The sequence below is a fragment of the Coffea eugenioides genome, chromosome 7 (assembly GCF_003713205.1).
Source record: "Coffea eugenioides isolate CCC68of chromosome 7, Ceug_1.0, whole genome shotgun sequence".
NCBI lineage: Eukaryota > Viridiplantae > Streptophyta > Magnoliopsida > Gentianales > Rubiaceae > Coffea > Coffea eugenioides.
Genome location: NC_040041.1, coordinates 14,887,271 through 14,914,882, shown reverse-complemented (window position 1 = coordinate 14,914,882; position 27,612 = coordinate 14,887,271). Strand labels below are relative to the sequence as shown.

The following is a 27,612-nucleotide window of genomic DNA, read 5'->3' as shown; positions in this document are numbered from 1 at the left end:
ACCCTGCGACACACTTGAGGTCGACGACGCCGATGTGGAACCCCGGCTTTCACACTTAGTCTATATGGTTGATGATGAAGAATGAGAAAACAGAGAAATGAATAGTTATTTTAATAAGTACATTAATATATATGTTGATGAAATAATAAATATATAGCTTACTCATTATATTTCATACACTTAATTTTATTATTATTTTATTTAAATAATCCAATTACAAAAAATAGAAATCTAATTAAAAATTTTTTACTTTGATTACAATTAGATATCATGGTGTCCAAAAAAATAAAGAAAAAAAAGCCATTTATTGGTTCTAAAACTACACTACTAAACTGACAATATATATATATACACACACACACATAAATTTACCCCTAAATAAAAATCTTGACTCCACCACTGCATCTAGTGCTATTGTATTGCCACCTATTTCAATGGTATGTTGTTTATTTATGTCATTTCACAAGAACATTTATGTTCGAAGAAAGCATATCCTCTTTAACTCTTGAGAGATAAAATCTTAGTGAAAGTTAATTACAAAGTACAATAGCTGCATATCCTTATTTGGTTAGTCAATGTTCATCCCATATCCTAATTCTTTTTAGTTAATTTCTATTTTCTTCAAAACATGAATGTCAATGGAAATTTCTTTTTCTTTGGACTTTATGAATCCTTAAATTTTTATGTTTTGTAGCTTTACATTGTATTTGGTTTTAGTCACCTTAAATTTGTGGATATTGTGAAGCATTGCCAAACAGAAATTGAATTTTGTTTTAGATTAAAAACTGTAAAGTAACTTTTTCTTAATCTATTGGATAAATTACATATGAGTAAATCTTACATACACTAACAGTGCATATACTATCACCGTTGGATCCGTGACATATGTACAAAAATTGAATTTCAAATTCAAATTTTACATAGTTATCATTCATTCAATGCTGACAGTGTATACACTGTCAGTGTATGAAAGGTTAATCCATTACATATATCTCCCCTAAATCTATGAGGCCTAATATTTTGAAATGAAGATTTGGAAAATACAAATTAAAAAATTAAAATTTTATAAGAAGAGCCTAACTTTTGATTAATCTGTGAATCAAGCGTATATCACTATTCATGGATTGAAAATTTAGAATATGTAATAAATCTATCACTAAATGACTAACTCATTCTTGTATAGGCGTGCATTTTATTGAATAACAGCACTTTGCTAATTAATCTACACTCAATTGTCAATGTGCATTTCAATGAACAAAAAAATGTTCATTCTTACACTCACATATGCACATTTAAATGCACACGTGTATGTGCACATTTAAATTTATAAATGTGCACATATCTATATTCAAACGTACACATACGATATACATTCACAAGGTGATTTCATGATATAACACACACACTCACATATGCACATTTAAATGCACACGTGTATGTGCACAATTAAATTTATAAATATGCACATATCTATATTCAAATGTACATAGACGATGCATGTTCACAAGGTGATTTCATGATATATATATATATAATTCTTGAATAAATACAAATTTCCCAAAACTTACCAAAATTTGAATTTTCATATCCCTTTTTCCGAACTTTCCTTTTTTCCTTTCCCTCTCCCTCACGTGTAATATTTTCGATCTGGTAGTAATTAGCAACCCATAATGTTACACGTGGCAAAATTTGGTTGGGCTTCTAAAGATGATGGCCTGTCTATCTCTGCCTAGCCATCCTGTCTAGTTGCTTACAACCCAGAAAACCCCATCAAAGTGATACACCTGCTTACAACTTCAGTCCTCCCCTGAAAACAAGAGATGGCCTCCATCACTGCTTATACTACAACCTCTTCAGTGGTGTGTGCCGCTCTCATGCCTAAGGCATCCATTGTTCGTCCTGATTCTGCACTTGGTAAGGTTCTTTGCTTCCTCAGTCCTCGTTAATTTATTAAAAAAAGGAAATTTTTTTGATTGATTAATGTGAATTCTTGATTTTATTTGACGTTATTGCAGCAGTTGTTGATGGTTATTCTTGTATTTTTGTTTTAAATAATGTTTCAAGAACGAAAAATGAAACATGGGTTCTTGGCTCGAAAGATTTTATTGCATGTAAATGAATTTTTTTTTTACTAGTTTAAAATGTGAATCAGTCCTGGATTTACACTATAGTGTCAATGATATGATCGACAATTTGAAAAAACAAAATAGAAAAGTAAAAGAAAGAGAAAAAGAGGATGAATTACAAGTTGCAGTAGAATAAATTACAAGTTGCAGTAGAATAAATTACAAGTTGGTTTCTTTACTGATTTGCACAGTCTAATGCTCCACTGTTGTGGTAGTTTTGTTCTTTAGAAATAATTTGCTTACTTTGGTAACTTGTAATCAATTAGTGTACATGTACTCCTCCTTACATTCTGTGGGACATTTTAATTTAGGGAGATTCTATGGTCATATGGTCATGTTAGATTCACCATTGGATGGTTTTCACCCTTAGATTGTGACAATTTCGATCATTCAAAAGATAAACTACTATCGTCATCAGGGATATAAATTGAGGGAATGCTACCTCAAAAGGGACCTTAAAATTTTCCTATAATTTATTGTCCACTTGGAAGTAGGCGCTAGCAGTGCATTCGCCTTCTAAATTAAGTCCTACACACTTTTCAAATACACTACCGATTCTATGCTTGAAGATTTAGATTTTTAAGCTTGTACAGATGATATAACCTACTGTGGGTCGTCTAACTTTCTGCAAAGAGTTTTACTACCACTACTGCATTTTTGGGTTTGATCCTGGGATGCTTCACATACCATTGTTCCGATATAGAGGGGTTTCACTGTTTGTACTACTACTATTATCTTGGCAAGCTTCAATCTATTTATTTCTTTATTCTGGTTGTTGATTGAGCTTTTAATCCTTCTTGCTTAACTAGTTGGCTTGCTTTTGGTCCCGCCATGGAAACGAATTTAGTAGTCTCATTGTGGTTTTTCCTTTCTGGTAACCAATTTGCAGCATCACAAATTATGCAAATCTTGTGGAATATAGTCTAGAAGAAAGTAGAAAATGTTTCTCTAGTGAAGTCTGAAATGACATCAAATTTTTTGTTAATATCTAATAGACTCTTGCAAAAATTGCTCATTCTTTCTAATGAGACCTTGAATGCAGTTGGGAAGCCACAGTGGAGGGCACTTTATATTTAGTATCTTCTACTGTAACTTTGGTTGTTACACTGTGTATTGCTCGATGCTTGAAAACTGTAGTCGTAATCATTACCTTCTGTTTTGATTGTTGCCAAAGTTTAGCAATTCCACATTATCTGGCACCACCTACTTTACATTGCTGGTTTTCCACTCTTAACTTTGTGGTCGTATTTCTTATTTTGGTGATAGATTATATGTTATTTTTGCAGCAAAGGTTATATTTGAGGTTTTTTTTCTTTAAAAATAGAAGTGTTGAATTTAGATCAATTCAGATGCTGAGTAAGATACATTCAGGTTTAGCTTAAAAGGTGGGTCCAAATAGTTTAGGATTGAGTTCCACAGAAGTGGCTTGGCAACAGCGAGAGTAACTCATTGCAGTGACTGTGTGTGCCCTTGATTTTTACTTATTTGTTGCACATTGCATCGCTAATTGAATTAGTTCATTTTAAATTGTTTAATGATGAAATTCCCCTTTATCTATGTTTACTGAGTTCATCCAGTTTACAATTTTTTATTTTTTGTAGTTTAGTTCCTGCTGGTATGGTTGTAGTTTTGCCCTTGATTGTAAGGTGGAGAAATGAGGTTAATGTTTGTATGAACCCACAACTTTTTCGGAGGATTTACTTGTTACAAAATGGGACATTATGTGTTTTATGGTAGTTAAAATGTTCAAGAATGAGATATTTGGGCATGAAATATTTTCTACTACAATAGATAAGTTCGTCTTTTGGATTCTCAATGTACCTTTCACTTGTATCCTAGAACGGAAGTATGAAATAGCACTTGAGACATTGATTGTAGTTGCACATTTTGATCAATAAAGTCATTTTCTTTTGATTATTGTTGTTAAAAGTTAGGATTCTGATGCAAGAAGTATGAGACATGGCGACGTGCAGAAACTCTAGATATCATTGTCCGTCTCTCTCAAACTATGTCTAGTTAGGTTTTATTGCACTGCAGGCATACCTTGGAAACTATGAACCTGTATTTCAAACTTAATGTTCTTATGTATCCCATGTTGCAGGCAGACTTCAAGTTTCCTCCCAGAATAAATAAGAGGAACTTGCAAGGTATGGGAAGCAGAGTATGTTGTTTTCTAGGAGTTTCTCCTCCAAGCATAGACCTCCAACCACTTATGTCAGATAATCCTTTCTGTGGACAGAAGGTCATTAATACCATCAGCAGCAAGAATGCAGAGATGCAAAATACCACAGAAGCATTGACCAAAAGTTTGGTAATAATAGATTTAGACCCCGCTACAGCAAAAGTGGCAATTGCAATTCTCGGGCCATTCCTCTCAGCTTTTTCTTTTTTGTTCATCCTGAGAATAATCATGTCCTGGTACCCGAAGCTGCCTGTTGAAAAGTTTCCGTACTTCATAGCATATGCGCCCACCGAGCCACTTCTCATTCCGACGCGCAGGTTGATTCCACCCCTAGGTGGAGTTGATGTAACACCTGTAGTCTGGTTCGGGTTGATCAGCTTCCTTAATGAAATATTAGTAGGTCCACAAGGGCTTCTCGTCCTCTTATCTCAACAGATTAGCTGACAAGCATGCTGCTGGTACATGTCAAACTAAATAACTACTTCTAAATATACAGCATTGGGAGTGTATATTAGGTAATCAGAAATGAGGGCAAAACAAATTTGATTCTGTGATGTTATCTTCTAGCTCCATTAGTTACCGACTAGCTTCTGTATCTCTAGAAGGGTTTATGCTGCTTTTAGCAGATGGGAAGAAAAGGGAATGAAACGCTGAGGAGTTCAATTTTTGCCTCTTCCTGGATATGGTTGGTATAGAGTAGCCAGTATTGTTGCCACTGTGGAGTTAATCTGAAAGCTGGATGTTTGAAACATAATCACTGCTGTTATAGCTTAGGCTATGTATTAGGGTTCAATTGTTTCCCTCAATTTATTGTATAACCTTCCTATTCAGTTGTTCTTATTACCTTTCTTATGCATGGTATCTAGTTTTTTTTTTTTGTCGACACAGGGGTGTCCGACTCAATCCTTACGGGGTCCGACTAATCCCCTGCGGCCCGGGAGAGGCCGAGCACGTTAACAACGGGACTCGAACCCTGAATAAACCAGGAAGGTCGCCATACCCTAAGTAGGGAGAGCGGACCGCTCGAGCTATTCCGTGGGAACAGAAGACCAGCCACGTAAGGTGGCAAGTTTGTGGGAGGCAGGGGTTGAACCCCTGACCTCCAGCATCACTAAAGAGAGTGATGACCACTGGACCAAATGGCCAGTGGCATGCATGGTATCTAGTTGGTTGACAAAATTTATACGTGGGCTTGGGTTGAAATTCCTGCGTGGATGTTTGATTCCAAGGTCCAATCTTTGTATTTTTGACTTGGTACGCATTGCTCTTTGTGCTTTTTATCCATGGAATAACGATTTCCTTTTTTAAATTGTTTAAGGGGGATAATTTCATAGACCTCTCCTGAGGTTTTTTTTTTTTAAACAATTTCCACTAACATGCTTGAAACTTTCAATATTGAAACACCTTCCCTTTTATGGCAAACGACCACGGTAACCCTCAAGTTTCATTGAAACAGAGTGCAAATATTTAAAAATAAAACACATGAATGAAAAAAGGAGACAAAAAAGTTACCCAAAAATTACTATTCTCTCTTTCTCAATCTCTCCCTTTGGCAAAAACTAAACTTGGGTATACTTGGTCTTGTACACCGTGTGAACCAAATTTTAACATAGCATCTCACCAATTCAAAAGTTAGTGACTTGTACTAATGAAAATTTGATTCCAAAAGAAATTGAACAAAAGGCTGCTGAATTGGCCTATTTCTTGTGTGTACCAATTGGAATATTTTTGAGAAATGCGTGGAAAAATAGATGCTTTTTCAACAAGAGGGAAAAATGCAAGAATCTTTTTTCCTATAACATAACTTAAGTGTGAAGTTTCATCAGAAGATTCATTTAGAAGATTTATTCAAGCTAAAACGGGCAGAACAACCATAAATGGAAACTTGGTGAGATGGTGTGGTAAAATTTGGATCACATGGTCTACATAGATCGGACTATACAGATCGGATCTATCGAAATGTTTGCCAACAAAATATAGGTAAGATAGCTGAAAGAAACTCGAAGGGAAGACAAACATTTGGAGTAAATTTGGTCCATGTAAATCAAGTGATCCAAATTTTGTCACACCATTTCACCAATTCAAGAGTTCATAATCAGGCAAATGTGATGCAAGATGAGTCTAAAATAAGATTTTGTCACGTCATTTCACCAATTTAAGAATTGATGATAAGGCAACGTGATGGAGGATGAGTGAGGGATGATAATGCAATGGGATCCAACCATCTAACTCCCGATAGCGACATCTTTGAGTTTATTTTTAGGGATAATTTTAGAAACCTCTCACGAGATTTCTAACTAATTCACCGACCTCCTTTCAAATTTTGAAAATTATACTAATCTTTCTTGATATTTATTATCTTGTAACATCTAGATCCAACTAACAATTAAAAAGTAGGGTAAAATACCAAAAAACTCCTTGTGGTTTGCTAAATGTTCAATTTAACTCCCTCTAGTTTAAAAACCTATATTATAACTCCTTGTGGTTTCAACTACGTTGAAAATTGGACGGAAAGCATCCAATCTAACATATATACGTGAAATGTCAATATTACCCTTATATAATGAACTCCATATAGTTTGTTGAATGTTCAATTTAACTCTATCTAGTTTGAAAAATTACATTATGACTCCTTACAATTTCGATTAAATTGAAAATTGAATGGAAGCATATCATGTATAGTAGGGACAATATTGCCATTTCACATACAATCGTTAGATTTGATGCTTTCTGTCTAATTTTCAATTTAGTCAAAATCACAGGGAGTTATAATATAGGTTTCCAAATCGGAAGGAGTTAAATTAAATATTTGTCAAACCATAGGAAGTTTTTTGGTATTTTACCTTAAAAAGTAATATTAAAAGAGAGAAAATAATTAATATAATTCCATTATTACCCATCATCTACTACATTATTTAATTAATTTAATACCAACCAACACATTAAAAAACACCCTAAAATTTAAAGGTCCTTGGACGAATTTGAGGAAAAGTTAACTTTTGATTGTGCCCAACTCATGTATGATAAAAAGGTCTAGCTTAGAATTTCAGGTGTTTGGCAATTTTGTTCGAGATTAACAAAAAGAAACCTTTAGAGTTGAGACTTTTGGCTTTTGTTGTTTTCTTTGCTTTTCTTCTTTTGCTGTTTCGGGAGTTTTAGTGTGTCTATGAGGATGATATACACGAGATAATTCCTTAAAAAAAAATCGACAAATGTTGACTTAACAATGTGGTGTTTGGCAACTATGCTTGCCGTACTTATTGTATTTTGACAAATGTTTAGGAACACATTCCTATTAAATCAACAATTAACGGATTTTTTTGAGCAATAATCTAAGGAATTTGTCCATATATGTGTAATTTTGTGATTTAGAATGAAATAAACTGATTGAACTTGTGTTGATTTGGTCATCACCAGCAACATCCATCAGTATATTGTGCGTTGATGAAGAGGAAACATAAATTAATCTTCAAGTTGCAGTTTTTTTTTTTTTTTTTTTCACTGGTCATCTCATCTACATCTACATCTACTCCTATTCCTAATCTAGCCTATACTAGGGGAGGCACCCAACAGGGTCACGGGAACCGATGGGGACTAAACCACCATCGGATCATACGGGTGCATAGCACCCACATGGATCTTAAGCAAAACCACATACGGGTGCACAGCACCCACATGGATCTTAAGCAAAGCCACATTAAGTGGCAACTTTTTTATGGGAGCAAGGGTTGAAAACCCTTGACCTCCCACCCCACACTAAAAGTGGTGGCCAACTCCACTAAAGGGAGTTGGTTTTCAAGTTGCAGTTGATTGTTTACTTTTTGAGGTTTTTCAAATTCACTTTTATAGTAGAGGTTATTATGGTCATTTCGTTGGTTCTGTTTGCTTGATCATCAGCAAGGGGGTGATTAGGGATGTACGCGGGTCGAGCTACTCAACGACTTGGCTCGAACTCGATTTAATCGAGTTCGAGTCGAATCTCGAGTTACTCAATTATACTTTGAAATCGAGTTTGAGTCAGGATTTTGCGACTTGTACTCGTCGAATCGGATATATTTAATTAATATATATATAATTTACATAATATATATATGTATTATAATTATAAAATAACCGTTATAGGTTTACAATGCACTCTTCTTAATAATAAAATTTCATAATGACAAAAAAGAATAACATAATTGTAAAAGGCCTAAAAAGAAAAAATGTTGGGAAAAAGCGAAGAAACGATGGAAAATGTGCCAAAAAATTGTGAAATGCTTCGGACTTCGAACCACTGAGTGACTTCTCAACCCTATCTCCGTTACTCTCAATCTCTCACTCGTCGCCGACGCCGTTGCTCGCCGCATCTGTCAGCCTCCATCGCCATCGCTACAGAGTTGGTTGACATCGGAGCTAATTTGAAAAGCGAAGAAGAGAGAGAGAGCTCGCTGCATCTGGTTACTGGTATGTCTGCCTCTGCTCTAATGTGCAATACCGTCTCATTCATTGATCCCGCACCCATTTAAATCCAACGGTCCACAACCTCTCAATTTCCCCCACAGATTTCTAATCCTATGGCTGCTTTGCCGATCTCCATGATATGAACACCGCCACACCACTCAAGTATTTATTAGCGTTATTTAACATTTCTGTTGTGTTGTTAGTAGTTACCAAAACAAAAGGTAGCAGTAGTTGTTAGTATCATAATTTATTCCGCTGTTTGTTGAATTCTTCTGCTGGGTTGAGGACATAATGACAGCATATTTTCTCACCTTGAATTATACGGTTGGAGGAGATTTAAAATATCCAGTCATTTTCCTTCAAAAGTAATTTTGACAGGACCCTATTTTGTCTGTTAAAGCTAATGGTGGAGAAGAAATTTGGGTCTGAGGACTTTGGATATTGTTCCTCCCCCCTTCCGATTGATAGTTGCCCCTCTACATAAGGGCCCGAATGGATCAAGTTCTCAATGTGATAAAATGGTTGGCTTAATTCACGAAGTAATGATTAAACATTATTATTAGCATGGGACAGAGAGTAGAATGGGACAGAACAAAGGTGGTGGAAATGGAATTGGTGTTATGCCTTGGAGACAGGAACCGGGTGACTGCAATATGGTCAAACCTTGGGCTTTGATTTGTAATTTGGCCGAATCTTAAGGGAGCTAAATGTAATTAACCAAAAAACGGGAAGTGATTTTTTTTTTGGGTTTCTTGTTTTCTTTCTTTCTCTCTCTTTCTTTGGATTTATTCTCTAACTAGTTCTTAGAAGCTCCTCCACGCCAGAAGTCCATTCTAAAAACCCCTAATTTCAGAATTCAACTAGAATTTGACGAAGAATCAAAAATTGCTGGCAAGGATAGTAGGAGTAAACACTTCTGAGCTGTTCCCAAACTTTATCTGCCTGAATTTTACAGGTAATTTTTTCCTTTATTTTTTTGCCTTTTATTTTAGTGGTTTTAGGATCAGATCAGATAATTGTATTCATACATGCTCTCTGGTTAACATCATTTGCTTGCCTAGACACCAAAATTTAATTGATTCTTGAGCTAACTTTATCCATGAATCAATGTTCTTTTTCCTTTTTTTTTTAATCTTCCTTTGGTCCTTTTATTGTTGGGGAATTTAGGCAAATTGGCAGGGGGTAGATATACACTTTGGGTTTACATTTTTTTTGTTCAGATTATACATCCTATGTTTTCCTTGGTTTCAATTTATCTTACAGTGCCCAAGTGAGGAAATGTTTGTATCCTGATGGCTTATGGTTATTTGGCATGATTAAATCTGTAAATTGACTGATGTCATTTTTCTAAAACGCAAATTGAAAGGGAAAATGTAGAATTCTTGTAGATTTTTTTTTTTCAAATTTTTATGGCGCCTTTTTTTTTTAAAAGGTGTTTTTTCTTTTAATAACAGGAAGAGTGAATTTAGCAAGGCAAGCATTACATAATTCCCATCTGAAATTTAAAGTTCTTGATGTTCTTACGTAGGAAAGATGATACCTAAGCCACTTATCTTGTTCTTTTTTCTTACTTTATGTGATTATTTTGTTGTGGTCAGTTACCTCCATGATATCACCAATGTCGATGATGACTCCGTGAATGGGTTTAGTCATTAGTGGGTGCCCATTATTGTTTTTCTTGATTTGCTGACCTTGAACTTCACTGACTTGAAATATTAAGGTCAGTCTTGTTGTATTAGAGTGTGAAGGTCTTTCGTTTTCCAATCTGTGCTTATTGGAAGGAGGATAGATTCTCTTACTAATGGAAAATGCAAACGAGGATGTATGAATAAATATGATTTCTTGAACTAGTAATAAACTCTGAAAGATGATACTGCACTTTGAATTGAAGAAAGAGTGAGCATCCCTTTGCATATAGACAAAAGACTCCAATTTGAGTAATGTCATATTACCGGCAAGAGTTTCAGTAAATGGAATCTGTCCATGAAAGTTGTGTACTTAAGTTTTTCCTTTTAGCTTTAAGTGTAAGCAAATTTGTTACAAGATTTTCCTTATCTTGAGTAAGATATGCTAGCTGATGGTAGATCTGCTTCTGAGTTCTACTGTTGAGTTTTTATCAGCTCTTCTGATAAATAAACAGCATTAGTTGTATCTTTTTGATAAAGTATGGTTTTCCTGCATAACACTTCTGACTCATTGCGTTTCTTTTCTTTTTGCATTTTCATGCAGTAACATGCAATAAGATGTAGCTGCATGCTCTTTAGTAAATATGTCTAATGTTTAGTTTTATTTTGAAAAGTGGATATCCAATAGTTTTAAGTTCCATGCAGGTATTGATCTGACAACGTAATTGTTGTTATTTCTTCTATTTCCGTTCCCTTTTCATTTTTTCTCCTTTTTTCTGAAAGAAATCCTGGTTTTCAGTTTGGGAGGGTCCTAGTGCAGAACATAGAAAAGTGCTGTTATTTAATGGATTTCTTTTTGGGAATGGGGATGGAAAGTAGGGGTAGGGATAGGAGTACAAGGTTGTCAAGTTAGTTGTAGTAGCTGCAACAGCATAACAATTTCAAAATAACAGGAAAAGAAGCTGAGCCAAGAGTCATTAATTGACTGTGTATGATTTTTACTCTGTGCTTCTTCCTGTTTTAAATACTCCTTGTAGTTTCTAGTCTTTAAATTCTTCAGAAAGGTTGTTGCGAATGACATAAGTGTTTATGTTTTCAGCTGGTGGCGGCGAATATGGATGGTAATATACAAGCTATAAAGAAATGGATTGTGCTCTATCCTATCTACATCAACTCAAAGAAGACAATAGCTGAAGGCAGGCGGATTAGCGTCAGCAAAGCATGTGAAAACCCTACTTGTGTTGAAATCCATGATTGCTGTATTCACCTGAAACTTCCGTGTGCTATTGAGGTATGTTATTGAGCACTTTCATTTAAGTTTCCATCTCTTTGTTGCAGTTTGCAAAATTGTGTTTTACATCAACAAAGAGCTTGATGGATTGCTAATTTGATAATATGATTTTTCTTATATACTTTTATGAATTTAGTTTGATTTTTGGGCATGTACACAACTCTCGTAGGTTGACAAGGCATATCCACGTGATTTTATGCAAAGGGGACGAGTAAGGGTTATGTTAAAAAGGGAAGATGGAAGTCTTTTCAATCCAGCCATTTCTTCTAGTAAGGACTGACTTTAAATTCTTAGCTTTGTAAAGATTTGATTTATTTATTTATTTGTTTATTGATTGAGCCGCGAGTTAACTCGGCATGTGGCTAAACTAGTTACTTCAGATGTTGAATGCTTCTAATTTTGTTGATGCAATATTGCATGGAAGATATTCATAAACAAGCTGTTGGCAGTTGTGTCTGAGATTGAAAATGAATAATCCATCATAATTATGCTCCTCCTAGTTATTTTGACAGAGGTTCCCCACCCCTTTCCTTCTCCTCCTCCTCCCCACTCTTCCAAACTGCATGAGAACCAAGTATAAGAGGTTGGGGAGGAGGAAGGAAGGAAGAAGCAAAGTTTTTCAGAATAGCAAAAAATTCACTAACCACACATGTCTAGATAGTTAAGAAGTATGTGATTTAGTATTTCAGAATCATAAATTTGGAAAAGATGTGTAAACTTGGAACTACAAGATGACAGCACCATTTATTTTGGAGATGTATTAAAATGTTTTTGTGCATGCTAAACAGAATACTGGAGATGGCTATCTGCAGTTTCGAGTGCGAGTAGAATTAACAAGGCTGGATATTGGCTTTGATTAATTAAAATTTTTGGTTGCATTTTAAATAGCACTAATAACAGTTGTAAATGATACAATGCTGTTTAAGTGTTAAATGGACGGAATAGCTGCAATGAATATGCTGGGATAGAGGACGTAATTCTGGACTATTGAAGTTGATTGTGTTGGTTGAAATACTGTGCTGTTTTCTTGGTTTACCTTTGAGAATTTCTGGCATAAAACAGTGTCTATATTGCTGTCTGATGTATATGTGAGTCCCTCACAAACTACTTTTGTTCAATGGATCAGTTATAACTAATCTTTTATATATATATATATATTGATGTTTCCTTCTTGTTTGGTCGGTATACGTGACAATCTGAAACAATAGTTCAAGACCTTGAATTTTGCATATGCATTGATTTTCTCATTATACTATTCTATATTTTGCATGAATTTATGTGGATGTCAATTCATTGATAAGCCAAAATTGGCGTTTAATCAAAGGTACGATGCATGTGGTGAACCATTGTGCTTTGTATTGATAGTGCTAGATTTAAGTTGCATAGGCTCCACATTTGCAATACAAAGTTTTCTCTAGCATTTTGAACTTTTATGGGACAATAGGAATCACATGGTTTGACATCACATGTTTGTTAACTTGTCAATATGTGGCAAATAGGTAAGTTGGAAAGATGTGGGTTGAAGAATGAGGCAATATATAATGAACTCGATAATTTATAGTTGAAAGATATTGGAAAGGAAGTGGAAAACAGACATGCTTCTTCTGCCATAGAGGAGCAAGACAGATCAGTGCTGGAGGCTTAGATGCACATGAAATTTGAAAGACATTAGAGGGTTGAAGAAAAGGCCAAGTGTTTTTGGCCCATACATGCACCTGTATGTTTTATAGTACGGGAAATATGGAGGTGTTCAAATTTTGTGCAAAAGATTAATAATTAAATCACCAAATATGCTAAATATGCTTCAGTAATAAGTTGGAGATTTCCAAGTTATCTACACTTACTATATGTATTAAAATTCTGAGATGCATTAAAATTCTGGAAGTTGTACAGTGAATTCTTACTATGAAATACTTCCTAATTGATCATATTGCTTTTAATGAATTCAATCTCTTAGAAGTCAATATTCTCATTAGAGGGAGAAAAGATATTGTCTTATGTTGCTTAATGCGTGTTTTATGTGGTAATATTTATTTTTTAATTTTATATATAGATATTTGCCAGACCATGGGAGGCAGTTTTTGGTACATGGATGTCACTAATAACTTCTTTTTTTGAAGTGCACAGTCACCCACAAAACTATCTCAGATTCTCGTTCATATTATTGAACCTTTTTTTTTTGTCTCGTCCAGTCCACTGAGCTTCAACTAGGCCATTCTGTTAAGTTAGATGGAAAATAGAACACATGAGAAGGAAGTGCAATTGGCTCATTTACACCATTTCCCTTTTAAATGATCCTCAAAATTGATTAATGACCTGAAACCTGTAGTCAGCTTCTCCTCTCCTAAGTCTGTTTCATCTTCTTCTTTGGCAGCTGGAAACTGGCAGCAGACTGTTGCCCTCCTCTCTCTCACAAACACACACGAATCACACAAAAATATTCATAGGAAAACTTTTCCAGAAAAATGGAACAGGTAAGGAAGTGCAAAACCTAACCAAGTAGAGAAAATCTCAAGCGCACATTGATCTTTTTATGTTGTGGGGCATTTTTACACACACACATAAAGAAAGAGTGAATCTGTCCCATGAGATTTAAGTAATTGGGCCACAATTTTTTTTTATTAAAACCAACATTCAATTCATATTAATTTACACAACATTCAGATTTGGTTAGCCCAATGTGACATTTTATCACACAAGAAAGGGTGAAGTGGATGCAATTGGGCCACATTCAGACTTGGGTCTCTACTCTCTCCCCCTTATATCCCTTCATCGCAGTTGTTTTCTTTGCTGGAAATTTCATCGTTTTTGGCTTGATGCTCTTTGTCAGTGCCTTCTTCGACGGAGCGTTTTTTGCTTGTCTCTGGCACATTAACAAGAATTATAGAACACAAGTGAAAAGGTGTATCATTGTCTTTGAAAAGATAAAGTCTCTCCTTTCTATGAACTTGTGCTTCAAGATAGTCTGGTCCTCACGCAATTTTTTCATTTTGTCTATCTTTGGAAGCCTTTGTGATGCCTATTACAGGAACCCTATATAATGGCTGCTTAATACACTTCAGTGTTGTTACTTTTGTTGCGTATTGATCTCGAACATGAGATTTTAGGTTTTTAGAACTTTCAGTATTCAAGTAATTTGAATATGTAGTGCTCTTTTGATGGGCTTGTCTGGAGAAATTTAACGAATTATGAAGGTCTATGCATGCCTTGTGCTGGTTTTGTCGTTTGGAATGCTCAGAATACAGTATCTGTTTTGGTTATCCTTTGTTTCTAATGTTGGTCCATCATGTAGGGAAACAACTGATGCTCCGTGTTGCAGAATTGGTCCCCAAACATTCGAATAGGACCAAAAAGCAAGAACCTGCGACCTCTTCAGCAGCTGGCCCTTCGAAGCCTGCAAAGGGTGGAAAGAAGAAGAGATAACTTCATGAAACTCATGATGGTTATTTCCACCATATTTGGTCTGAATATGATGTATTTTGGAACCTGTCACATCATTTTTATCTTTTCCTCAATTTAAGATGCGTTCAGGGTTGCAAAAAATTTTGGGATCTGAAGCCCTGCCTCTATTATATCCTACTACCTCTTGTTCCGGACCTTTCTTGCTTGAATGGCAATCTCATAGAGCTCATTCTTCGTTGGCAATTCTTGTATTCTCGTTCCGCTGATTTAGAATTGTTTTGCTCTTCCATGGGTTGAATTATATCGGATTAGTTATTGAACCTAATTATGTTCAAGTTTGTAGACATTTAAAACAGGAGTTGGGTCCTGAAACTAGCATCCCATGATAACCTTTGATATTTTTCTAGGAGGAAATGACAGCTGCTTGCTTGACTATGTAATTCTATGTGCATTAGTCGAAAAGATCGATAATTTCATAGACCTCTCCTGAGGTTTTTTTTTTTTAAACAATTTCCACTAACATGCTTGAAACTTTCAATATTGAAACACCTTCCCTTTTATGGCAAACGACCACGGTAACCCTCAAGTTTCATTGAAACAGAGTGCAAATATTTAAAAATAAAACACATGAATGAAAAAAGGAGACAAAAAAGTTACCCAAAAATTACTATTCTCTCTTTCTCAATCTCTCCCTTTGGCAAAAACTAAACTTGGGTATACTTGGTCTTGTACACCGTGTGAACCAAATTTTAACATAGCATCTCACCAATTCAAAAGTTAGTGACTTGTACTAATGAAAATTTGATTCCAAAAGAAATTGAACAAAAGGCTGCTGAATTGGCCTATTTCTTGTGTGTACCAATTGGAATATTTTTGAGAAATGCGTGGAAAAATAGATGCTTTTTCAACAAGAGGGAAAAATGCAAGAATCTTTTTTCCTATAACATAACTTAAGTGTGAAGTTTCATCAGAAGATTCATTTAGAAGATTTATTCAAGCTAAAACGGGCAGAACAACCATAAATGGAAACTTGGTGAGATGGTGTGGTAAAATTTGGATCACATGGTCTACATAGATCGGACTATACAGATCGGATCTATCGAAATGTTTGCCAACAAAATATAGGTAAGATAGCTGAAAGAAACTCGAAGGGAAGACAAACATTTGGAGTAAATTTGGTCCATGTAAATCAAGTGATCCAAATTTTGTCACACCATTTCACCAATTCAAGAGTTCATAATCAGGCAAATGTGATGCAAGATGAGTCTAAAATAAGATTTTGTCACGTCATTTCACCAATTTAAGAATTGATGATAAGGCAACGTGATGGAGGATGAGTGAGGGATGATAATGCAATGGGATCCAACCATCTAACTCCCGATAGCGACATCTTTGAGTTTATTTTTAGGGATAATTTTAGAAACCTCTCACGAGATTTCTAACTAATTCACCGACCTCCTTTCAAATTTTGAAAATTATACTAATCTTTCTTGATATTTATTATCTTGTAACATCTAGATCCAACTAACAATTAAAAAGTAGGGTAAAATACCAAAAAACTCCTTGTGGTTTGCTAAATGTTCAATTTAACTCCCTCTAGTTTAAAAACCTATATTATAACTCCTTGTGGTTTCAACTACGTTGAAAATTGGACGGAAAGCATCCAATCTAACATATATACGTGAAATGTCAATATTACCCTTATATAATGAACTCCATATAGTTTGTTGAATGTTCAATTTAACTCTATCTAGTTTGAAAAATTACATTATGACTCCTTACAATTTCGATTAAATTGAAAATTGAATGGAAGCATATCATGTATAGTAGGGACAATATTGCCATTTCACATACAATCGTTAGATTTGATGCTTTCTGTCTAATTTTCAATTTAGTCAAAATCACAGGGAGTTATAATATAGGTTTCCAAATCGGAAGGAGTTAAATTAAATATTTGTCAAACCATAGGAAGTTTTTTGGTATTTTACCTTAAAAAGTAATATTAAAAGAGAGAAAATAATTAATATAATTCCATTATTACCCATCATCTACTACATTATTTAATTAATTTAATACCAACCAACACATTAAAAAACACCCTAAAATTTAAAGGTCCTTGGACGAATTTGAGGAAAAGTTAACTTTTGATTGTGCCCAACTCATGTATGATAAAAAGGTCTAGCTTAGAATTTCAGGTGTTTGGCAATTTTGTTCGAGATTAACAAAAAGAAACCTTTAGAGTTGAGACTTTTGGCTTTTGTTGTTTTCTTTGCTTTTCTTCTTTTGCTGTTTCGGGAGTTTTAGTGTGTCTATGAGGATGATATACACGAGATAATTCCTTAAAAAAAAATCGACAAATGTTGACTTAACAATGTGGTGTTTGGCAACTATGCTTGCCGTACTTATTGTATTTTGACAAATGTTTAGGAACACATTCCTATTAAATCAACAATTAACGGATTTTTTTGAGCAATAATCTAAGGAATTTGTCCATATATGTGTAATTTTGTGATTTAGAATGAAATAAACTGATTGAACTTGTGTTGATTTGGTCATCACCAGCAACATCCATCAGTATAATTGTGCGTTGATGAGAGGAAACATTAATTAATCTTCAAGTTGCAGTTTTTTTTTTTTTTTTTTCACTGGTCATCATCCTACATCTTACATCTACATCTACTCCTATTCCTAATCTAGCCTATACTAGGGGAGGCACCCAACAGGGTCACGGGAACCGATGGGGACTAAACCACCATCGGATCATACGGGTGCATAGCACCCACATGGATCTTAAGCAAAACCACATACGGGTGCACAGCACCCACATGGATCTTAAGCAAAGCCACATTAAGTGGCAACTTTTTTATGGGAGCAAGGGTTGAAAACCCTTGACCTCCCACCCCACACTAAAAGTGGTGGCCAACTCCACTAAAGGGAGTTGGTTTTCAAGTTGCAGTTGATTGTTTACTTTTTGAGGTTTTTCAAATTCACTTTTATAGTAGAGGTTATTATGGTCATTTCGTTGGTTCTGTTTGCTTGATCATCAGCAAGGGGGTGATTAGGGATGTACGCGGGTCGAGCTACTCAACGACTTGGCTCGAACTCGATTTAATCGAGTTCGAGTCGAATCTCGAGTTACTCAATTATACTTTGAAATCGAGTTTGAGTCAGGATTTTGCGACTTGTACTCGTCGAATCGGATATATTTAATTAATATATATATAATTTACATAATATATATATGTATTATAATTATAAAATAACCGTTATAGGTTTACAATGCACTCTTCTTAATAATAAAATTTCATAATGACAAAAAAGAATAACATAATTGTAAAAGGCCTAAAAAGAAAAAATGTTGGGAAAAAGCGAAGAAACGATGGAAAATGTGCCAAAAAATTGTGAAATGCTTCGGACTTCGAACCACTGAGTGACTTCTCAACCCTATCTCCGTTACTCTCAATCTCTCACTCGTCGCCGACGCCGTTGCTCGCCGCATCTGTCAGCCTCCATCGCCATCGCTACAGAGTTGGTTGACATCGGAGCTAATTTGAAAAGCGAAGAAGAGAGAGAGAGCTCGCTGCATCTGGTTACTGGTATGTCTGCCTCTGCTCTAATGTGCAATACCGTCTCATTCATTGATCCCGCACCCATTTAAATCCAACGGTCCACAACCTCTCAATTTCCCCCACAGATTTCTAATCCTATGGCTGCTTTGCCGATCTCCATGATATGAACACCGCCACACCACTCAAGTATTTATTAGCGTTATTTAACATTTCTGTTGTGTTGTTAGTAGTTACCAAAACAAAAGGTAGCAGTAGTTGTTAGTATCATAATTTATTCCGCTGTTTGTTGAATTCTTCTGCTGGGTTGAGGACATAATGACAGCATATTTTCTCACCTTGAATTATACGGTTGGAGGAGATTTAAAATATCCAGTCATTTTCCTTCAAAAGTAATTTTGACAGGACCCTATTTTGTCTGTTAAAGCTAATGGTGGAGAAGAAATTTGGGTCTGAGGACTTTGGATATTGTTCCTCCCCCCTTCCGATTGATAGTTGCCCCTCTACATAAGGGCCCGAATGGATCAAGTTCTCAATGTGATAAAATGGTTGGCTTAATTCACGAAGTAATGATTAAACATTATTATTAGCATGGGACAGAGAGTAGAATGGGACAGAACAAAGGTGGTGGAAATGGAATTGGTGTTATGCCTTGGAGACAGGAACCGGGTGACTGCAATATGGTCAAACCTTGGGCTTTGATTTGTAATTTGGCCGAATCTTAAGGGAGCTAAATGTAATTAACCAAAAAACGGGAAGTGATTTTTTTTTTGGGTTTCTTGTTTTCTTTCTTTCTCTCTCTTTCTTTGGATTTATTCTCTAACTAGTTCTTAGAAGCTCCTCCACGCCAGAAGTCCATTCTAAAAACCCCTAATTTCAGAATTCAACTAGAATTTGACGAAGAATCAAAAATTGCTGGCAAGGATAGTAGGAGTAAACACTTCTGAGCTGTTCCCAAACTTTATCTGCCTGAATTTTACAGGTAATTTTTTCCTTTATTTTTTTGCCTTTTATTTTAGTGGTTTTAGGATCAGATCAGATAATTGTATTCATACATGCTCTCTGGTTAACATCATTTGCTTGCCTAGACACCAAAATTTAATTGATTCTTGAGTTAACTTTATCCATGAATCAATGTTCTTTTTCCTTTTTTTTTTAATCTTCCTTTGGTCCTTTTATTGTTGGGGAATTTAGGCAAATTGGCAGGGGGTAGATATACACTTTGGGTTTACATTTTTTTTGTTCAGATTATACATCCTATGTTTTCCTTGGTTTCAATTTATCTTACAGTGCCCAAGTGAGGAAATGTTTGTATCCTGATGGCTTATGGTTATTTGGCATGATTAAATCTGTAAATTGACTGATGTCATTTTTCTAAAACGCAAATTGAAAGGGAAAATGTAGAATTCTTGTAGATTTTTTTTTTTCAAATTTTTATGGCGCCTTTTTTTTTTAAAAGGTGTTTTTTCTTTTAATAACAGGAAGAGTGAATTTAGCAAGGCAAGCATTACATAATTCCCATCTGAAATTTAAAGTTCTTGATGTTCTTACGTAGGAAAGATGATACCTAAGCCACTTATCTTGTTCTTTTTTCTTACTTTATGTGATTATTTTGTTGTGGTCAGTTACCTCCATGATATCACCAATGTCGATGATGACTCCGTGAATGGGTTTAGTCATTAGTGGGTGCCCATTATTGTTTTTCTTGATTTGCTGACCTTGAACTTCACTGACTTGAAATATTAAGGTCAGTCTTGTTGTATTAGAGTGTGAAGGTCTTTCGTTTTCCAATCTGTGCTTATTGGAAGGAGGATAGATTCTCTTACTAATGGAAAATGCAAACGAGGATGTATGAATAAATATGATTTCTTGAACTAGTAATAAACTCTGAAAGATGATACTGCACTTTGAATTGAAGAAAGAGTGAGCATCCCTTTGCATATAGACAAAAGACTCCAATTTGAGTAATGTCATATTACCGGCAAGAGTTTCAGTAAATGGAATCTGTCCATGAAAGTTGTGTACTTAAGTTTTTCCTTTTAGCTTTAAGTGTAAGCAAATTTGTTACAAGATTTTCCTTATCTTGAGTAAGATATGCTAGCTGATGGTAGATCTGCTTCTGAGTTCTACTGTTGAGTTTTTATCAGCTCTTCTGATAAATAAACAGCATTAGTTGTATCTTTTTGATAAAGTATGGTTTTCCTGCATAACACTTCTGACTCATTGCGTTTCTTTTCTTTTTGCATTTTCATGCAGTAACATGCAATAAGATGTAGCTGCATGCTCTTTAGTAAATATGTCTAATGTTTAGTTTTATTTTGAAAAGTGGATATCCAATAGTTTTAAGTTCCATGCAGGTATTGATCTGACAACGTAATTGTTGTTATTTCTTCTATTTCCGTTCCCTTTTCATTTTTTCTCCTTTTTTCTGAAAGAAATCCTGGTTTTCAGTTTGGGAGGGTCCTAGTGCAGAACATAGAAAAGTGCTGTTATTTAATGGATTTCTTTTTGGGAATGGGGATGGAAAGTAGGGGTAGGGATAGGAGTACAAGGTTGTCAAGTTAGTTGTAGTAGCTGCAACAGCATAACAATTTCAAAATAACAGGAAAAGAAGCTGAGCCAAGAGTCATTAATTGACTGTGTATGATTTTTACTCTGTGCTTCTTCCTGTTTTAAATACTCCTTGTAGTTTCTAGTCTTTAAATTCTTCAGAAAGGTTGTTGCGAATGACATAAGTGTTTATGTTTTCAGCTGGTGGCGGCGAATATGGATGGTAATATACAAGCTATAAAGAAATGGATTGTGCTCTATCCTATCTACATCAACTCAAAGAAGACAATAGCTGAAGGCAGGCGGATTAGCGTCAGCAAAGCATGTGAAAACCCTACTTGTGTTGAAATCCATGATTGCTGTATTCACCTGAAACTTCCGTGTGCTATTGAGGTATGTTATTGAGCACTTTCATTTAAGTTTCCATCTCTTTGTTGCAGTTTGCAAAATTGTGTTTTACATCAACAAAGAGCTTGATGGATTGCTAATTTGATAATATGATTTTTCTTATATACTTTTATGAATTTAGTTTGATTTTTGGGCATGTACACAACTCTCGTAGGTTGACAAGGCATATCCACGTGATTTTATGCAAAGGGGACGAGTAAGGGTTATGTTAAAAAGGGAAGATGGAAGTCTTTTCAATCCAGCCATTTCTTCTAGTAAGGACTGACTTTAAATTCTTAGCTTTGTAAAGATTTGATTTATTTATTTATTTGTTTATTGATTGAGCCGCGAGTTAACTCGGCATGTGGCTAAACTAGTTACTTCAGATGTTGAATGCTTCTAATTTTGTTGATGCAATATTGCATGGAAGATATTCATAAACAAGCTGTTGGCAGTTGTGTCTGAGATTGAAAATGAATAATCCATCATAATTATGCTCCTCCTAGTTATTTTGACAGAGGTTCCCCACCCCTTTCCTTCTCCTCCTCCTCCCCACTCTTCCAAACTGCATGAGAACCAAGTATAAGAGGTTGGGGAGGAGGAAGGAAGGAAGAAGCAAAGTTTTTCAGAATAGCAAAAAATTCACTAACCACACATGTCTAGATAGTTAAGAAGTATGTGATTTAGTATTTCAGAATCATAAATTTGGAAAAGATGTGTAAACTTGGAACTACAAGATGACAGCACCATTTATTTTGGAGATGTATTAAAATGTTTTTGTGCATGCTAAACAGAATACTGGAGATGGCTATCTGCAGTTTCGAGTGCGAGTAGAATTAACAAGGCTGGATATTGGCTTTGATTAATTAAAATTTTTGGTTGCATTTTAAATAGCACTAATAACAGTTGTAAATGATACAATGCTGTTTAAGTGTTAAATGGACGGAATAGCTGCAATGAATATGCTGGGATAGAGGACGTAATTCTGGACTATTGAAGTTGATTGTGTTGGTTGAAATACTGTGCTGTTTTCTTGGTTTACCTTTGAGAATTTCTGGCATAAAACAGTGTCTATATTGCTGTCTGATGTATATGTGAGTCCCTCACAAACTACTTTTGTTCAATGGATCAGTTATAACTAATCTTTTATATATATATATATATTGATGTTTCCTTCTTGTTTGGTCGGTATACGTGACAATCTGAAACAATAGTTCAAGACCTTGAATTTTGCATATGCATTGATTTTCTCATTATACTATTCTATATTTTGCATGAATTTATGTGGATGTCAATTCATTGATAAGCCAAAATTGGCGTTTAATCAAAGGTACGATGCATGTGGTGAACCATTGTGCTTTGTATTGATAGTGCTAGATTTAAGTTGCATAGGCTCCACATTTGCAATACAAAGTTTTCTCTAGCATTTTGAACTTTTATGGGACAATAGGAATCACATGGTTTGACATCACATGTTTGTTAACTTGTCAATATGTGGCAAATAGGTAAGTTGGAAAGATGTGGGTTGAAGAATGAGGCAATATATAATGAACTCGATAATTTATAGTTGAAAGATATTGGAAAGGAAGTGGAAAACAGACATGCTTCTTCTGCCATAGAGGAGCAAGACAGATCAGTGCTGGAGGCTTAGATGCACATGAAATTTGAAAGACATTAGAGGGTTGAAGAAAAGGCCAAGTGTTTTTGGCCCATACATGCACCTGTATGTTTTATAGTACGGGAAATATGGAGGTGTTCAAATTTTGTGCAAAAGATTAATAATTAAATCACCAAATATGCTAAATATGCTTCAGTAATAAGTTGGAGATTTCCAAGTTATCTACACTTACTATATGTATTAAAATTCTGAGATGCATTAAAATTCTGGAAGTTGTACAGTGAATTCTTACTATGAAATACTTCCTAATTGATCATATTGCTTTTAATGAATTCAATCTCTTAGAAGTCAATATTCTCATTAGAGGGAGAAAAGATATTGTCTTATGTTGCTTAATGCGTGTTTTATGTGGTAATATTTATTTTTTAATTTTATATATAGATATTTGCCAGACCATGGGAGGCAGTTTTTGGTACATGGATGTCACTAATAACTTCTTTTTTTGAAGTGCACAGTCACCCACAAAACTATCTCAGATTCTCGTTCATATTATTGAACCTTTTTTTTTTGTCTCGTCCAGTCCACTGAGCTTCAACTAGGCCATTCTGTTAAGTTAGATGGAAAATAGAACACATGAGAAGGAAGTGCAATTGGCTCATTTACACCATTTCCCTTTTAAATGATCCTCAAAATTGATTAATGACCTGAAACCTGTAGTCAGCTTCTCCTCTCCTAAGTCTGTTTCATCTTCTTCTTTGGCAGCTGGAAACTGGCAGCAGACTGTTGCCCTCCTCTCTCTCACAAACACACACGAATCACACAAAAATATTCATAGGAAAACTTTTCCAGAAAAATGGAACAGGTAAGGAAGTGCAAAACCTAACCAAGTAGAGAAAATCTCAAGCGCACATTGATCTTTTTATGTTGTGGGGCATTTTTACACACACACATAAAGAAAGAGTGAATCTGTCCCATGAGATTTAAGTAATTGGGCCACAATTTTTTTTTATTAAAACCAACATTCAATTCATATTAATTTACACAACATTCAGATTTGGTTAGCCCAATGTGACATTTTATCACACAAGAAAGGGTGAAGTGGATGCAATTGGGCCACATTCAGACTTGGGTCTCTACTCTCTCCCCCTTATATCCCTTCATCGCAGTTGTTTTCTTTGCTGGAAATTTCATCGTTTTTGGCTTGATGCTCTTTGTCAGTGCCTTCTTCGACGGAGCGTTTTTTGCTTGTCTCTGGCACATTAACAAGAATTATAGAACACAAGTGAAAAGGTGTATCATTGTCTTTGAAAAGATAAAGTCTCTCCTTTCTATGAACTTGTGCTTCAAGATAGTCTGGTCCTCACGCAATTTTTTCATTTTGTCTATCTTTGGAAGCCTTTGTGATGCCTATTACAGGAACCCTATATAATGGCTGCTTAATACACTTCAGTGTTGTTACTTTTGTTGCGTATTGATCTCGAACATGAGATTTTAGGTTTTTAGAACTTTCAGTATTCAAGTAATTTGAATATGTAGTGCTCTTTTGATGGGCTTGTCTGGAGAAATTTAACGAATTATGAAGGTCTATGCATGCCTTGTGCTGGTTTTGTCGTTTGGAATGCTCAGAATACAGTATCTGTTTTGGTTATCCTTTGTTTCTAATGTTGGTCCATCATGTAGGGAAACAACTGATGCTCCGTGTTGCAGAATTGGTCCCCAAACATTCGAATAGGACCAAAAAGCAAGAACCTGCGACCTCTTCAGCAGCTGGCCCTTCGAAGCCTGCAAAGGGTGGAAAGAAGAAGAGATAACTTCATGAAACTCATGATGGTTATTTCCACCATATTTGGTCTGAATATGATGTATTTTGGAACCTGTCACATCATTTTTATCTTTTCCTCAATTTAAGATGCGTTCAGGGTTGCAAAAAATTTTGGGATCTGAAGCCCTGCCTCTATTATATCCTACTACCTCTTGTTCCGGACCTTTCTTGCTTGAATGGCAATCTCATAGAGCTCATTCTTCGTTGGCAATTCTTGTATTCTCGTTCCGCTGATTTAGAATTGTTTTGCTCTTCCATGGGTTGAATTATATCGGATTAGTTATTGAACCTAATTATGTTCAAGTTTGTAGACATTTAAAACAGGAGTTGGGTCCTGAAACTAGCATCCCATGATAACCTTTGATATTTTTCTAGGAGGAAATGACAGCTGCTTGCTTGACTATGTAATTCTATGTGCATTAGTCGAAAAGATCCTCTGCATCAGCAAACTATTTCAACGAGCTTGTGTATGAGCTTTGTTTGTTTAGTTTAGTGAGGTTGAAATTAAAATTTTGCTTCTTTATTTTCTTAGCCATGCTTGAATGACTTTATATATCGAAAAAATTTTGTTTATATATTATAGTAATTTTGTTCCCACACTTCCAAAAAGGGGAAAAAAAGCCCCCACAAGCTTTCAACAAAAGATTTAGTAACATTTCTATACTTTTTTTTTTTTTTTTTTATGTTCCCGCGTCCGCAAAAGTAAACAAAGTGCAAAACCCTTATCGAAATCAGCAAAAAACATTCAAAAATTAGCAGACAAGAAACCCACCCATTGATCGAAGAAAGTGACTCGATTTTGCCTTAGCTATTCTTCTCCATTTTTTCTCGCATCCGATCCTCAGCCCCCTGAAGAGTATTGACCCCTAAATTTCACTTCAAAATAAAAAAAATTTCCAGAATTTGTTTGAATGTTGAGAGTGTTAAGAATAATTTTGATTATGGATTTAGGGTTTATAGATTTTCGTTTGATGTGATTTCTTGTTATTGATGCACTGACAGGTTTCGTAATATTCAAGAGCAAGGAATAGCCAAATAGGTTTCGAGATAAGGTTGGGTTAATGAAATTATGTGAGTTGTTATAGGTGTCAAATTTTTAGGATGAGACTTGGTAAGCGTGCTCCTCAAGAAGATGAGGATCGGATGCGATTTTTCTCAATATAGTCCTAACAAATTCATTTGAAAAGCATCATTAGTTTTTTTCTACAATCTAAAACTCTAAATAATTGTTCTCTCTTTATTCACCTTTACAAAGGCATCTAGAGAAAAATTTATTAGGGATTTCAAAAGGAAAAGTAGAAAAACCACTTATTAGGGATTCTGAGATTTGAAAGTAGTGAAGAATCCTTTTGTTCGGAATTTGAGAGGGGAAATGTAGAAGCGTAAAGAAGAATTGATTACTCAAAGATATATAACATTGTTTTTTTTTTGTTCAATTAGCACTAGAAATATGCTTTGTATACTTTGTAGATACTTTACTTGATTATATCCCAAATTAAATTGTATAATCATTGTTTTATGTTGTAACTATGTGATTGTGTTGCTTTTATGTAGTAATACTAGGAGGGAAATGCCTGCGCATCGCACAGGTGTTTGGTGCCTGTGGTTAAAGAAGATTTTACAGTAGTTCAAGCAAATATCAAAAAACTCACGCATATTGAGTAACAATATGAAGTAACAAAATATCTAATGTATACTGGAAGATGGAGAAGGAAATTATGCATGCTATCTTGCTCAGTTCATATATTTTGAAACAAACACTTGTATATGAGCTTTTCATTAACAAGACTAAATGAACTTTAAACAGATACCCAAATGATTAATGGCAATAAACAAAGTAATTATCCACTTAAAGATGCATCTACACAACATTTTTGTTGATGAAAGTAGCCAATTTTTTTAGCAATGACAAAGCCTAGCCTCAAAAGGTTTGGTTCCATCCGAGGATTCAGCAATGGATCATCAATCCTCGTAGATTTTGGGTGAACATAATGCCAAATGCCTTTAACATAGGCCTTTACCTGTAATTTCATTAACTCGATACTAATTAGATCTTTCCCCCAAAAATAAGGACAATTGAGGTGAGGTTTCATTCTTGAGGTGATGTTTCATTGAATAAGTTGAAATTCAGAGTACAATGGCAATACAAATAAGTATTTATCGGAAGACGAAAGGAACATAACGGAAGAATGTGAAGGGGCAGACATTTGAAGAATTGAAGTTGAAACTAATGCTCAATCATAAATTCCTTAATAAACCACATTGTCCATGCTTTAATTGAGATGAAGATGACGTTTGAAGTTCTTCAAGTTATAATAGCAAAGTAACAGTAACAATTGACACAAATCAAAATGAATGTCTCTGCAAGGACATTTAAGTAATTACACCAATAAAGAAGCTATTATGGTTATACCCATTGTAGAAAAGATGACCAAATAATCTCACATTCCCAAACTACCCAAACCTTTGAACAAATCATCACTGCATCTTTTAGAATACAAGGACATTTTAATAAACACAATAATACACATGTTATCTAAAGTAGTACCCAATACTATAACTACACTCAAAACAACCTCACAATCCCAAAATACCCCTAC

The 27,612-nt window shown here is 35.0% G+C and overlaps 3 protein-coding genes across 8 annotated transcripts; all 3 read left to right on the top strand.

Annotated features, from left to right (window-relative positions):
- Positions 1 to 1,756: 1,756 nt before the first annotated feature.
- Positions 1,757 to 5,164, top strand: LOC113778465 (protein COFACTOR ASSEMBLY OF COMPLEX C SUBUNIT B CCB3, chloroplastic). 2 transcript variants are annotated; one of them, XM_027323884.1, is made up of 2 exons: positions 1,757 to 1,914; positions 4,232 to 5,164. In XM_027323884.1, exons 1-2 carry the CDS (start codon positions 1,821 to 1,823, stop codon positions 4,750 to 4,752), a joined length of 615 nt encoding a protein of 204 aa, XP_027179685.1. In that variant the 5' UTR covers positions 1,757 to 1,820; the 3' UTR covers positions 4,753 to 5,164. The 2 variants fall into 2 exon arrangements, with proteins under 2 accessions (XP_027179685.1, XP_027179683.1); XM_027323882.1 differs by having other exon boundaries at positions 1,757 to 1,919; positions 4,228 to 5,164.
- A 3,363-nt stretch (positions 5,165 to 8,527) lies between these two features.
- LOC113777770 (signal recognition particle 19 kDa protein-like) lies at positions 8,528 to 15,505 on the top strand. 3 transcript variants are annotated; one of them, XM_027322966.1, is made up of 5 exons: positions 8,529 to 8,754; positions 9,605 to 9,706; positions 11,476 to 11,667; positions 11,837 to 11,936; positions 14,960 to 15,505. In XM_027322966.1, the coding sequence occupies exons 3-5, from the start codon at positions 11,491 to 11,493 to the stop codon at positions 15,088 to 15,090; spliced, it is 408 nt and encodes a 135-aa protein (XP_027178767.1). In that variant the 5' UTR covers positions 8,529 to 8,754; positions 9,605 to 9,706; positions 11,476 to 11,490; the 3' UTR covers positions 15,091 to 15,505. The 3 variants fall into 3 exon arrangements, with proteins under 3 accessions (XP_027178768.1, XP_027178767.1, XP_027178766.1); XM_027322967.1 differs by lacking the exon at positions 9,605 to 9,706 and having other exon boundaries at positions 8,528 to 8,754; XM_027322965.1 differs by lacking the exon at positions 8,529 to 8,754 and having other exon boundaries at positions 9,536 to 9,706.
- Positions 15,506 to 18,438: 2,933 nt separating this feature from the next.
- Positions 18,439 to 25,470, top strand: LOC113777771 (signal recognition particle 19 kDa protein-like). Of its 3 annotated transcripts, XM_027322969.1 has the most exons (5): positions 18,440 to 18,665; positions 19,516 to 19,617; positions 21,387 to 21,578; positions 21,748 to 21,847; positions 24,871 to 25,470. In XM_027322969.1, exons 3-5 carry the CDS (start codon positions 21,402 to 21,404, stop codon positions 24,999 to 25,001), a joined length of 408 nt encoding a protein of 135 aa, XP_027178770.1. In that variant the 5' UTR covers positions 18,440 to 18,665; positions 19,516 to 19,617; positions 21,387 to 21,401; the 3' UTR covers positions 25,002 to 25,470. The 3 variants fall into 3 exon arrangements, with proteins under 3 accessions (XP_027178771.1, XP_027178770.1, XP_027178769.1); XM_027322970.1 differs by lacking the exon at positions 19,516 to 19,617 and having other exon boundaries at positions 18,439 to 18,665; XM_027322968.1 differs by lacking the exon at positions 18,440 to 18,665 and having other exon boundaries at positions 19,447 to 19,617.
- Positions 25,471 to 27,612: the final 2,142 nt, after the last annotated feature.

Bases quoted from the DNA above. Each gene is read 5' to 3' on its own strand.
- LOC113777770 (XM_027322967.1), top strand. From the start codon at position 11,491: ATGGATGGTAATATACAAGCTATAAAGAAATGGATTGTGCTCTATCCT. The intron at 11,668-11,836 runs GTATGTTATTGA...CAACTCTCGTAG, and splicing joins AACTTCCGTGTGCTATTGAG to GTTGACAAGGCATATCCACG. The intron at 11,937-14,959 runs GTAAGGACTGAC...TCCATCATGTAG, and splicing joins CAATCCAGCCATTTCTTCTA to GGAAACAACTGATGCTCCGT.
- LOC113778465 (XM_027323882.1), top strand. From the start codon at position 1,821: ATGGCCTCCATCACTGCTTATACTACAACCTCTTCAGTGGTGTGTGCC. The intron at 1,920-4,227 runs GTTCTTTGCTTC...CCCATGTTGCAG, and splicing joins CTGATTCTGCACTTGGTAAG to GCAGACTTCAAGTTTCCTCC.
- LOC113777771 (XM_027322970.1), top strand. From the start codon at position 21,402: ATGGATGGTAATATACAAGCTATAAAGAAATGGATTGTGCTCTATCCT. The intron at 21,579-21,747 runs GTATGTTATTGA...CAACTCTCGTAG, and splicing joins AACTTCCGTGTGCTATTGAG to GTTGACAAGGCATATCCACG. The intron at 21,848-24,870 runs GTAAGGACTGAC...TCCATCATGTAG, and splicing joins CAATCCAGCCATTTCTTCTA to GGAAACAACTGATGCTCCGT.